This window comes from Coenobita brevimanus, chromosome 71, assembly GCF_032717465.1.
Source record: "Coenobita brevimanus isolate Jiangsu-jjx chromosome 71, ASM3271746v2, whole genome shotgun sequence".
Taxonomy (NCBI): domain Eukaryota; kingdom Metazoa; phylum Arthropoda; class Malacostraca; order Decapoda; family Coenobitidae; genus Coenobita; species Coenobita brevimanus.
In genome coordinates, this window is record NC_137024.1 from 30,466,121 (window position 1) to 30,479,425 (window position 13,305).

The 13,305-nt window shown below is 41.5% G+C and overlaps 1 protein-coding gene across 1 annotated transcript in view; it reads left to right on the forward strand.

Annotated features, from left to right (window-relative positions):
- Window positions 1-13,305, forward strand: part of LOC145406868 (protein wntless-like) — a 233,546-nt gene that overhangs the window by 88,016 nt on the left and 132,225 nt on the right. The window contains exons 4-5 of the mRNA XM_080277981.1: window positions 3,075-3,376; window positions 8,432-8,609. Of these exons, the coding sequence (XP_080134107.1) occupies window positions 3,075-3,376; window positions 8,432-8,609 (480 nt within the window). The remainder of the gene's footprint in view (window positions 1-3,074; window positions 3,377-8,431; window positions 8,610-13,305) is intronic.

Here is a 13,305-nt window from a genome sequence, read left to right on the forward strand (position 1 = left end):
TGAAGGTAATGGAGAGAGTTTTAGAAGGTATGATTAGAGAAAGAGTGAATATTGATGAGATGCAGTTTGGGTTTATGCCAGGTAGGGGGACCACTGATGCCATATTCATTGTTCGACAGCTTCAGGAAAAATATATTGGTAGGAGAAGGGATCTTTATTTTGTTTTTGTTGATTTGGAAAAGGCCTTTGACAGAGTCCCTAGAGAGGTGGTGAAGTGGGCAATGAGAAAGCTTGGCTTGGAGGAGTGGCTGGTTAGGGTGGTTATGGCCATGTATGTGGGTGCTCACACCCAGATGAGAGTGAATGGAGATTTGAGTGATGAGTTTTCCGTGAATGTTGGTGTGCATCAGGGGTCAGTCTTGAGTCCCATGTTGTTTATCATGGTACTTGAAGCCCTTTCACGTGACTTTAGAAACGGACTCCCGTGGGAGTTGTTGTATGCTGATGATTTGGTGTTAATTGCAGAGAATGAAAGGGAGGCGGAGGAAAGGTTTAGGAAGTGGAGAGATGGTATGGGGCAAAAGGGTTTAAGGGTAAATGCAGATAAAACAAAAGTGATGATATCTAGGGTTGGTGGCGGTACTGTCAAAGACGAGGGAGAGTGGCCATGTGCAGTTTGCCACAGGGGCGTGGGAAGTAATTCCATCTTGTGCGGTGTGTGTGATAAATGGGTGCATAAGAGATGTAGTGGTATCAGAGGTAGACTGCGAGATAATGCTGATTTTATGTGTACGGCGTGCCGGGGTGAGCAGGTGGAGATCGTCAGACGTGAAAGAATTGAACTTGCTGGTGAATCTCTTGAGTGTGTGGAAGAGTTTTGTTATTTAGGAGACATGTTGTGTGCTGGAGGTGGGGCTGGAGCTAGCTCTGTGGCTAGGGTGAGAAGTGGTTGGAAGAAGTTCAGGGAGCTCTTGCCTCTCCTGACATTGAGGGGGCTCTCCCTACGTGCTAAGGGGTCTTTGTATGCAGCGTGTGTTAGGAGTGTAATGCTGTATGGCAGTGAGACCTGGGCAGTGAAGGAGGAAGACATTCGCCGGCTCAGACGTACAGAAATGACAATGATTAGGTGGATGTGCAGTGCGTCCCTGCGTCCAAGGCCTGGAGGGGCTGGGTTTACAATGGAAGAGTTGAGAGGTAGGATGGGACTGGAGTGTATTGGTGTTGTGATGAGGAGAGGTAGATTGAGGTGGTTTGGACATGTGGAGAGGATGGGGGATGATAGTTGGGTGAGGAAGGTGAGAAGTGTTAATATTGGGGGTGGGGTTATGAGGGGTAGACCGAGAAAGACATGGGACGAGGTCATTAAGTGTGACCTTAGGGTTAAGGGACTGAACAGGGAGGCTGCAATGGATCGTGCAGCATGGAGAGCCGCCATTAGGTGACCAAGGCCGACACATGCAAGCATGTTGGAGCCTTTAAAAACGAAAACGAAAACGAGTGTTACTGATTGTCAGTTTTTAAAAGATCATGTGATATGGTGAGTATTAGTACAATATTGATCAAATGTTTCAGCCTAATGACATACTTAGCATTTTATTCTAGTTACCACTTTCCTAAGTGTGAAAGAGATTTCAGGCAGGAGGGATTAGATGAGCCTTCATTAAATCGTTCAGATCTGGACATCCTTCTGAGGTTGAATAAAATTATTTTGGAGTCAATAAGAATAAAGAATCAGATAGTTGAGGTTGAGTCTTTGTGTGGTATGGGTTTCATTCTGCCAAGGACTTGATTGATATGAGAAAATGACTATGTGTCACTGGGTGCTCATGTGAAAGTCATTCCACTTACCTACACTCTACATCCTTGTTTCTGGATTGTGCCTCACCTTGCCTTTATGTGGGAAAAAGGGTCAGCATAATGATGATGATGAAGATCCCATGCTTGTTCATTCCTAAGAAAATATTATGCCCTTCACTATGATGATTTTTTTTTTTTTTTTTTTTTTTATGCTGCCACTAGGCAGTTTTATTCATCTCATGAACAATCGCATGACTAAACAACCTCCATTAATCCCTTGATTCTCTGTGTCATTCTTGTCATCACCAGATAGTTTTATTCACTTCAGGAATTACATCTCACTGTGAAGTGATGTATTTTTTACTTGCATCAGAGCATTATTACAGTTGGATTGACTGGGAACACATACAAGTACAGATTCATAACCCCTTCAGTCTGATGATGTATTATATTTTACATTTTTCTTATATTCAGAGGATTTTAGTCAGAATTGGAGATGATACTAGTATATATAGCCTTCATTAACCCTTTCATTACGAGATGTTTTCCCAACAACCGAGGAAAAAAAAACTCTGGAAACAACAATAATAAATTAGGTGCATCATCAGATGAAATGGGATAAACTAATTTTTATACTTGTATTACACAAAGCATTGGTTCAGTATACTTAATTTCAGTTTGCCTTGACCATCATCATTGTCATCATCATTGTTGTCGATGTCATTGCCATCTTTGTTGTCATAGGTCATTGTCGTCATCGTCGTCATTATCTTCATCTTCATTATCACCATCCATCTTCATCAGTGTCCATTATTTTAACCATTCTGTCCCCATTTTTTAGTTATTGGTAAGGTTGTTTGAATTTGGACTAACATAAAGGAAAACCAACTGGACCCTTCCTATAATGGACTAATTGGGGGGAAACCCGATCTGATTAAGTTGATACAGTAATCCATAATATCCGATATTCCTCCTCCCCCTGAGGTGGGATTTCAAGCACATGTTTGAAAATAAATGAACACAGTAACATGTTATAGTATTAAAAATTAAAACTATACCCATTTTACACTAGCCTTGCCCATAATTTCAACTTGGCAGTCCTGATGGGGAGAGGGCAATTTCAGGTGAGGTTGGAGTAAAAAAGGTAGGAAGCACATGTATTGTGACCATTTAATGGGCATTGTTTGTTATAGCCAACAGAAGTAGGGTGGCTTCATTGTGTTCATTAAATCCAATCTCTGGTCTATCGAGGTTGTGTGTTAAATCAAGGGTTTGCTGTATGTGAAACAAACCACCATAATTCAGACTCTGAGACTGACCTCACACCTCTACAACAGACCCCAATGCACTGATGACCATTGAAGCTCGCCTTGGTTACCGCAACAAGGGTGACCCAGAAGACCGCTGGGTGGAGTATGCATCATCCACAGAGGAACGTATACTTGACTGCTCCATCGATCCTATACACAAGAAGGAGGAGTACATGTACAATTGTTCCTCTGTGCCATTGTTTGAGTTGGGATCTGTTCATCATGACTTTTACCTCCTGAACATCCGGCTTCCCATCAGTACCCAAGAGGAGCCCAGAGATCCACCCACCAATGATGAACTGGGTTACTTGACAGATGTTTGGGTTGCTGTGAGTACCTGGAGATATTCTTATATATGTGCACCAGTATTCACAAACATATTCACTTGCCTTTCATAATTAAGATTTGTTTTTGCAGGAAGAACAAGTGACATGGGAATTTTGTGGACACTTTTGTTTGTCGTTCCTGCAAAACCAAATCTTACAGTAGGAAGTTCATCATAAGTTTGTGTGTGAATATCAAACCTGGGGTGTTTTCTTTTGTATACCTGGTGGTTTGATGGTCAGAGAAGCCCATCAGGGTGAAAATTAGAGCTGTATGCATTAGATTCAGTCCCTGAGAAGATTTTTGTTTTTTTAAATGCCACAAGGCATAGCTAGTCACCTGCCCATAAGTATTTTGGACAACAGGGTCTCCAACTCAACATTCCAGAGTGAGTAACACACCCACTGCAAATTGGCTTGGGACCTACAAACACAGAATTGCTATTGGAGAGTTGTCTGTCTTTGCTTTGTGTTTCCACCTCTACCAAGTGAATTTTTTGGGCAAGAAGTAACTGGCAACTCCTCTGGTGTTGGCAGGAGGTGGTGAAACACTCAACATGTCAGTGCTTGCCTGGAAGTGAGAGTGGGAGTATATGTTCCCGTCGCTCCGAGCTTGCACCTCCCTCTTTTTTCGTATACAATACAGTTTCCCCTGTTATTTTCTTAGAGTTGAGTTGTCATGCCTGGAAAGTACTACTCAAGGGATGAGAGGGTCCATATCATTGCATGGAGGCAGGATAATGTCCCTATCAACACGATTTTTGAACGTACTGGACGCGCAAAGTTGACTCTCATGAAGATTCTTGCTGCAGCCTGCGGCCTGCCTCCAGAACACAAGCATGGTGGTAGAAAGAAGAGGACGACTTCCAGAGGTACAGGTGCACTTCTGAACAGGGAAGTAATCAAGAATCCACGACTGATAGCAGCAGAATTGAAGAGGATGCATCCCCAGGTGTTGCAAGACGTCTCAATTCGAACTATCCGACACTGCTTGCAGAAGGAGCTGCGTTTGCCACGCTGCACCGCAGCAAAGAAGCCACTTCTCACTGACTGCATGAAGAAGCAGCGCATTCAGTTTGCCAAGAAGTATGCACACTGGACATCGGATGAGTGGAGAAAAGTTATGTTTTCCGATGAAAGTACATTTCAAGTGTTCCAGGTGCGTTCTGCCAAGGTTCATCGCCCTGCCTCCTGTAGTCGATATGACACTGCTCACATGGTGCCGACTGTTAAGCACCCACAGTCAGTAATGATATGGGGGCGTTTCTCAGGTGAAATGGAAAGGGGAGCCTCTACTTTCTTCCTAAGAACTTGATGATGAATGGTGGCCAGTGCATTCAAGTTCTGGAAGATCATTTGTTAAACTTTTTTGCTATTCATGGGTTCGATTTTTTCATGCACGATTCAGCTCCATGTCACAGGTCAAGAAAGGTGACAAAATGACTTCAGGATAATGGGATTGAGGTCCTCGACTGGTCTGGCAACAGTCTGGATCTAAATCCGTTAGAAAACTGCTGGGCAAAGATGAAGAAAATCATGACAGAGAAGAAGACATCCAGTCTGGACAACCTTAAGACTGAACTGACAAATGTTTGGTGCAAAGAAATGGTGTTAGATTACTTTAGAGATCTAAGTGATTCCATGCCAAAATGCATCCAACTGATCCTGAAATACAAGGGAAACATGATTTCATATTAATGAATGGCATTTCATGAACAAACATTGTGATATACTATGATTTCTGTGTTTTTTAATACCTTGTGGGGGGAGGTCCTAAGTCAATTTATGGTAGCTGTAGAAGGTTGACTTTTATTTTATCATTGTATTTATACTGTATTTCCCATTTTGTATGTCATTGTGTCTCCTTGATTTTTCCTTCCCCGAGTGAAATTTTCACATACATACACAGCAACTTTTGGCTGCAACATCCATTATCATGATAGTAAAGGATTGTTGCTTGAAGATATATATCTATATATCTGTTAATTATCTCCCCTTGCTTCTTGCATATCTTGTCCTGATGTGTCCTTGCACCTCTTCACTATTGGATTTTTTTTTTTTTTTTTTTAAGTACAAGGAAGAAGGAACCAAAGACCAGGAGCTTACGAACTGTTCCCACTAAGAAAAAAAGGCAACATCAAGATAACAGAGTGCTAGATTCAAGATCCATTCATTCGAGGTGCCTGGACACACTGTGTTTGAAAGACTGGAGATCATAGGCACTAGGAAATACAGACAGAGAGAGACAGTTCCAGAGTTGGCCTGTTGCATACATGAAGGACTGGGAGTCATGGTTAACTCTTGCATTAGAGAGTTGGACAGAAAAGAGATGAGAGTTTGTTGCTAGACAGGTGCTATGCCCCCGCTGTAGTGGTGGAGGGATGCAAGCAGGCTGTTCAGAGGAGAAGTGACCAATGAAGTAGTGATAGAAAAGAGATAAAGATGCAACAGTGCCACAAAGAGACAGAGATTGAAGGGAACCAGTAAAAGGAGAAGAGTTAATGAGTCAAAAAGCCTTTGACTCCACCTTGTTGAGAAGGGCTGTATGTGGGGAGCCTCCCCACTCATGAGAGTTGTACTTTACATGGGTGAATAAAACCCGTGTGTAAAGTCAACAACTGTGTTGGGGTAAAGAAGGCATGGAGTTGGCCCAGCACACCTAATCCCTTGGAAGCAGATTTTGCAAGAGCTGTAAAATGACCTTTCCAAGATAAATCCTGAGAGAATGAAACCCCAAGTATGTTTAAAGATGATGCAGGATATTGAGTTGGATATTGTAAAAAATTAGAGGGTACTTTTGCAGAAGATTTTGTCTGGTTGATAGCTGTAAGAACTGAGTTTTTGATACATTAAAAACAATAAGATTACTTTTATTCCGATCAGAGATATGACCCAAGTCACACATTAGGTGTGCCCTTGCCTCATCCCTTGTGTGTTGAAGTAACTGCTATGATAGACACTGCAGGAAGCGAATGGAAAGGTGAAGGGTAAAGTCATCAGCATATAAGTGGATAGGGTTAGATGTACAGCTGAGAAGGTCATTGATGAATAAAAGGAAGAGAGTTGGTGATAGGACAGAGTCCTGGGGAACACCACTATTGATAGCTCTAGGAGAAGAATGGCCATCTACAGTACAATGGCAGCCATAGAACAGCCAGAAAGGAAGCTTGAGATGAAGGTACAGATAAAAGGCTGGAATCCATAGGAGGGATGGTTTTAAAGTAAAGATTTATACCAGACGATCAAAAGTCTTTCTGAGATGTCAAGTGTGATGGCAAATTTTTCACCAAAGTCCTGAAAGGAGGATGACCAGGAATCTAAAAGGTAGGTGAGAAGGTCGCCAGTGGAGCATCCCTGATGGAACCAATACTTATGATCAGAAAGAAGGTGGTGATAGGAAAGATGCTTTAAAAATTTTTTTTGTTAAGAATAGAATAAAAAACTTTTGAAACACAGGATGTTAAAGCAATATGGGAATGGTCACCCTTCTGTGGGACAGGCTGATTGAGAGCAGACTTCCAGCAAGAAGGACATGTGTAAGTTGATAGACAAAGGCGAAAGAGTTTACATAGGCAGGGTGTAAGCACAGAAGCACAGTTCTTGAGGACAGCAGGAGGGACCCCATCAGGCCCATATGCCTTGTTAGTACTGAGGCCAGTGATGGCAGAAAATACATCGACTGAAGAAATCTTAATATCAACCGTGAGGAAGGCAGAGGGAGGAAGTGATGGAGGAACAGCACCAGAATCACCTAAAGTAGAACTGGAGGAGAGAGGCTGAGCGAAGAGTTCTGCTTTATCAGTAGAAGAAATAGCTACAGAGCCATCCGAGTGGAAAAGAGGAGGGAAGGATGATGAAGTAAAGTTTTTAGAAAGGTTTTGACTAGGTGCTAGAAGGAACGGTAAGAATTTGAGTTGGAGAGTTCAGAGCATTTAATTTGAATGAAATTATTTTTAGCAGAGTGAAGGACAGATCTAGCAAGTTTCCAGGCAGAAGCATAAAAGAGATGAGATTCAGAGGTGAATTTGCTTCGGTACCTTTTGTAGGCCTTCTCCTTGTTGTGGACAGCATTTGAACAGTTGTCATTTAAACTTTTTTTTTTTTTTTGCATTAGATCATAGGATATAAGAAAGGAATGCATGTGGATGTCTTGCTTTATTCTGTCACATTAACTTCCCTTTACGTGTTCTTTTACATTTTTTCAATTTCTGTTACCTCCATCATTATGATGGTGTACATTCTGTTTTCTTGTTGCTATCTGTGGGTGATTTCATCTAGCTTAGAGTAAATTTTTGAACTGGAGGGATTAGGTAAGGCTTTCATTAACCCCTTTGCTACAAAGACATTCTCCCAAGTTGAATTAAGTAATCTAAAGGTAGCTAGCAAAAATATGCTGCAGAATACATCAGTGGATTGAAGGGGTTAAAATCATTTTTCTTTTTTTATAATTACCGTACTTTTTTTCATTTCTTATTTTAAACCTACGTTGTTCCTCGTTTGTCAGCCACATCATTCCCTCATCCAACCCCATCAGTAGCTATAACAATTTGCTAAAATTTTATTCCTGCTACCTGTTGATGATATTACTTAGTTTATTGAATACAGTACTTTAATTGTAAAAGTAGTAAAAGGATAGGAAATAGGTCTGTTATATCCTCTCTGTGATGTCTTTTATTTTATTTATTTATTCTCTCCTGACAATTTTTGCTTAGTATAGGAAACATGGTATTGTCACGGGTTTAACTGTTTTTTATACATCCCCGCCCCCCCCCTTTTTTTTTTTAACAGCCTGTTCATTCCTCCTCTAATACCATCTATTTGCCTTTGAGATGGAGCCAATAATTTTAAACATGTACGTGACAAATGAATGGAAGTGTGACCATCTCACAATGCATGCTGTTGATAGTTCTCTTTATCCTTTCCCTTTTCTATGTCTGGATCCTACCCACCCATTTAATTCCGGTAGTGGGAAATAGGCTATGATGGTGGTGATGATGATGATTATGCCAACCATATTCCAAAATCTCACCTCTAGCCGACAAACTTTCTCTTTGCAAGCAGTTCATTCACCAGAATGGAGGTTTCACCAAGGTGTGGGTGTCGCTGAAAACGGTGTTCTTCCCAACCATTGTGGGGATTATGGTGTGGTTCTGGCGACGTATTTCCATCTTGTCCCGACCCCCAGCCCTCCTTGAGTACATGCTGATGGTCCTTGGGGCAGCTCTAACAATCCTAAACTGTGAGTATGACCTAGCTGGCTGTCTGCCCTTCTCTTCTTTGATGTAGTTTTTTGGAGATTTTGAGTCATATAATACTATCATGAACATAGGCTGGTCACATCCTCTTAATTTAATGGTGTATTTCTTTTTTTGCTACAACCACATGATTTTACGCAGGAGAGCCTTCTAGTTGTGAAGTATGTCAGTGGAAGCTATATATATTTTACCCCTCCAGTTTGAAAAGTTTGTCCTAAAATGAATAAAATCATGATGATATACCAAAAATACACAAAAACATAATCACCAGATTGAAGGAATCAGATGTTCTCGATTAAAGTAACTTGGCTTTGGGTTCCAACACCTTGCACAGACTGATATAGGACTGTGATGTAGTATATTTGTGTATGATTTTATGAAGTAGCTATTCACCAAAGACAGTGTTTCCATATACATATATATATATATATATATATATATATATATATATATATATATATATATAGGTCTATCTATCAATCAATCTATCTATCTATCTATCTATCTATCTATATATCCATGCATCCATCATCCAATCCTACATTGCCCCACGAGGAGCGTAGGAGCCCAGGGCTAGGCAGTTGGTCTCGATAATTATGATGAGAGTGAAGAGGAAGTGTATTTATATATATGTGTCTATATATATATATATATATATATATATATATATATATATATATAGTATATATATACAGTATATATATATATATATATATATATATATATACTGTATATATATATATATATACTGTATATATTTATGCAATCGCCTTTATCCTGTAAGGGGTGGCCACAAACAAATCACCTCCATGTCTCCTTGTCCCCCGCCATTTCACTGCCCTGCTCCCAACTCACACCCCCCTCTCTCATATACCTCTCCACTCCATCCCTCCATCTAATCCTTGGCCTCCCCCTCCCTCTCCCCCCCTCCACCTCACTCACATACACTCCCCTTGTCAGTCTCTCACTCCATCCTCTCCACATGGCCAAACCACCTCCTTGTGTTTCTCAATGCTTCCTATCACATCCACATTCACACCACAATGCTCCTTCCCTTCCTTATTTGTCATTCTGTCTCTCCATGTGACTGCACATGCTCCTCTTAAATAACTCATTTCCACTGCTCTCACTCTTGACTTCAGTCCCTCCAACAAGGTCCAAGCTTCACATCCATACGTTAGAGTTGCTATCACAATACTGTCATGTAGTAGCTTTTTCACTTCCATGCTCACTTCCCTGTTTCTTATCACTGCTTTCAAAGAACCAGCAACCTTTCTTCCCTGTTGTACCCTTTCAAGCACTTCACCCTCTAAACTTACTCATCACACTACCCAAGTACTTAAACACACTCACATTTTCCATTTCCTCCTCATCCAACCTCACTGTACATTCACTAACTTCACTTCTTTCAAAAACCATAACACTACTCTTCCCTACATTCACCTTTAGAGTCCGTTTCTTACACACTGTCCCAAACTCATCCACCAAGCCTGCAGCTCCCCTTCGTCTTCAGTTAACATAGTATTATCTGCAAACAATAGTACAGGGAGTTTCCAAACACTGCCCTCTCTCACTATGGCCGGTCCAGCATCCACTGCCCTACCTTGTTTCTCTTTTATAACCTCATCCATATACAGATGGAACAGCCTTGAAGACATGACACATCCATGTTTCAATCCAACCTTCAAATAGAAAAATTCACTCAGTTCATTATCTGCACACACTGCAGCCATAGCACCCTCATTCATACTCTTCATGGCCTTCAACAATTTCCTGTTTCACTAAGAAGACAAATGCCCTTATGATTACCACATACATCTTTTTCCCCATTTCCTTTGTACAGGGGAATAATTATACCTGACTTCCAATCTTCCGGGACTCTACCTGCCTCCCAGCCCTATCTGCACATCTTCCACATCTATTCTACTATTATCTCTCCCCCATGCTCCAGCATTTCACCACACACTTCATCAATTTGTGGGACTTTCCCCATTTTAACTTTCCTCATTGTGTCTACAACTTCCATCCTACTGATTTCTTCCTCTCTTGTCACATCCCTCCTTCCCCCAGCCATTCCCCAGCCACTTATAATTGCATTACTTTCATTCTCAGTGTTCAACAATTCCTTAAAGTGTTCTCTCCATCTGCTTACTTTTTCTCATGTCTCTACTAATAATCTACCATTTTTAACTTTCACTCCTTAACTGACGTCTTTGGTGCCCTGTGTAACTCTTTTTACCTCTTTCCAGAACATTTTCTTACATTCCCTCCTCTTTACACTCAAGTTCCTTCCAAAGTCCTTGTCCACTCTCTTCTTACTCTTTCTTACTAATCTTTTAACCTAACTCTTCCTCTCTACATGTAACTCTCTCTTCTGTCTCTCAACTTCGTCCTCGCCCCAGTTTCTCATCCACTTATTGTATGCGTTCTTCCTTTGTGCCACAGCCTCTCTCACCTTTTCATTCCACCATGCTGTTCCCTGCACCCGCTTTTGTCTTCTCTTCAACTCACACACCACCTGACGTGCTGCACAGATTTCTTCTGTGAATGTCTTGCACACACCTTCCACATCCCCTATCTGCTCCAATCCATATTTACCCAACCGCTTCTCCACTTCCCTCTTATATTCTGCCTTTTTTCCATCCTCTTGCAACCCTTCCATTCTCCTTGAATAAACTCCTTCCTCCTGTCCTTCCCTTCTTCTATTTCTCCATTTCCTTTGGACCTTGATTCTGACCACCACCAAGTGCTGGTCAGAAAGTCCGCTTCCTTAATCTTTATATACTCTTGCATCCATGACACACTGTCTCATCCTTTCATCCACACACACACATAATCAGCCATTGCCTTCCGTTCATTCAGTTCACCACCCATCCTTCTCATCACTCGCCACGTATACGTATGGATCATTTTGTGCCTGAAGAGGGTATTAGCTGTCACCAACCCCCTCCCGGCACAAATATCCACTATTGCACTGCCATTCTCATCCATCTCTGCAGGCACACTCCACTCACCAAGTACTCCATCCACCTTCACATTCCTTACTTTTCCATTCATATCTCCAGTCAAAAACACTGTCTCATTCCTTTCAAACTTTTCCATGCATGCTTCCATATTTGTCCAAAACTCTTCTCTCAATATGCATGTAGGATCTTGTGTTGGCACATACACGCACACAATCGCCCACGTTTGTAATCCAGCTTTCAATCATACCCACACAATCCTTGAGCCAGCTTATCCATACTCTCTTATAATCTTCTTCCGTCTGTTACTCAACAATACACACTCCTTTTCTTGCCCTCTCATTCTCGCCTATTCCCGCGCATATACTCTAGCCATACTTCCATTCTTTCCCACCCTCACCTCGCCATTTAGTTTCAGTTTTTCCACATACATCCACTTTTGCACTCTCAGACACCTGGACAATCTCTCTTTCTTTTGCATGCCTTACATTCCATGTAGCCATCCGTACCATGTCCTTTGGTCCTTTGATGTCACCCTTTGGTCAGTCCTGGTTCAAGGCTTCTTGTTCGTATTTTTAGGTAGTTGTTTTCCGGGGAGGGGCACTAACCCTCCGCCAACCCACTTGTCACATAGGGAACAGGTGTTGTTTGGCTATAAGTTTGCCACCCAGTGTTGTAAATGCTTTCCTGGTTTACAGGAAATCATTTGGCTTGCCACTCAAAGTAGAGCTACCCTAAAAACAGAGTACCACTACACTGAGTGGATGATGGGCATCCCCACCTATATATCAATCAATCAATCAATCATTTCCTGTAGCACCCTTGGGGATGCATAGGGCCTCGATGAACTCACACCACCACATCCTATCTTGTGCTAACTCCTCAAGATCTCCCCAACACTCATCTCCAGCTCCCCGTCTCATTGTCCTCACCCACGTCTCTTTTGGTCTTCCTCTACATCTCCTACCAAGTGCCACCCACCCTGGTGTACCTCATACTATTCCCTGTCTCCTATACACATGTCCTAGCCACTTCCATCGTGAGAACCTAACATATTCATCGACCAGCTGCACTCCCGTTATTTCTCTAATTCTACTATTTGGTATCCTTTCCCACCACTTAACTCCTAATATTCTTCTAAGTGCTTTGTTTTCAAACACCAAGAATTTATTTTCCATAGTCACTGTGCTGTACCAAGACTCGTGTCCATAAATTAAGATACTCCTAACCATTACCTTATAAAGTTTGATTTTTGTATGCACAGAAAAATTGTTATTATTCCAAATATTTTTAAGCATTCCCATTGCCTGATTAGCCTTCTTTAACCTTTCCTCGAATTCAAAGTTCAGAGAACCATCCTTGGCTAAATAAGTACCTAAATATTTAAACCTATCAACTTGCTTTACAACCATACCTCCAATTACACATTCCTGCGCATTTTCCATATTCATATTGATTATTTCAGTTTTTCCACAATTAATAACCAAACCCACCTTACGACCTTCACTCACCAAACAGTCCAACACTCTCTGCATCTCTTCTGGCCCATCACAAATCAAAACTATATCATCTGCATAATCTAAATCCAAAAGTTTCCTGTTCTCTCCCCAAAGTATACCTGCACCGGTTTCTGTTCCAATGCGTTTCATAATGTAATCAATGACCAATATAAATAGTAAAGGCGATAGAACACCACCTTGAATTACTCTGGACTTGA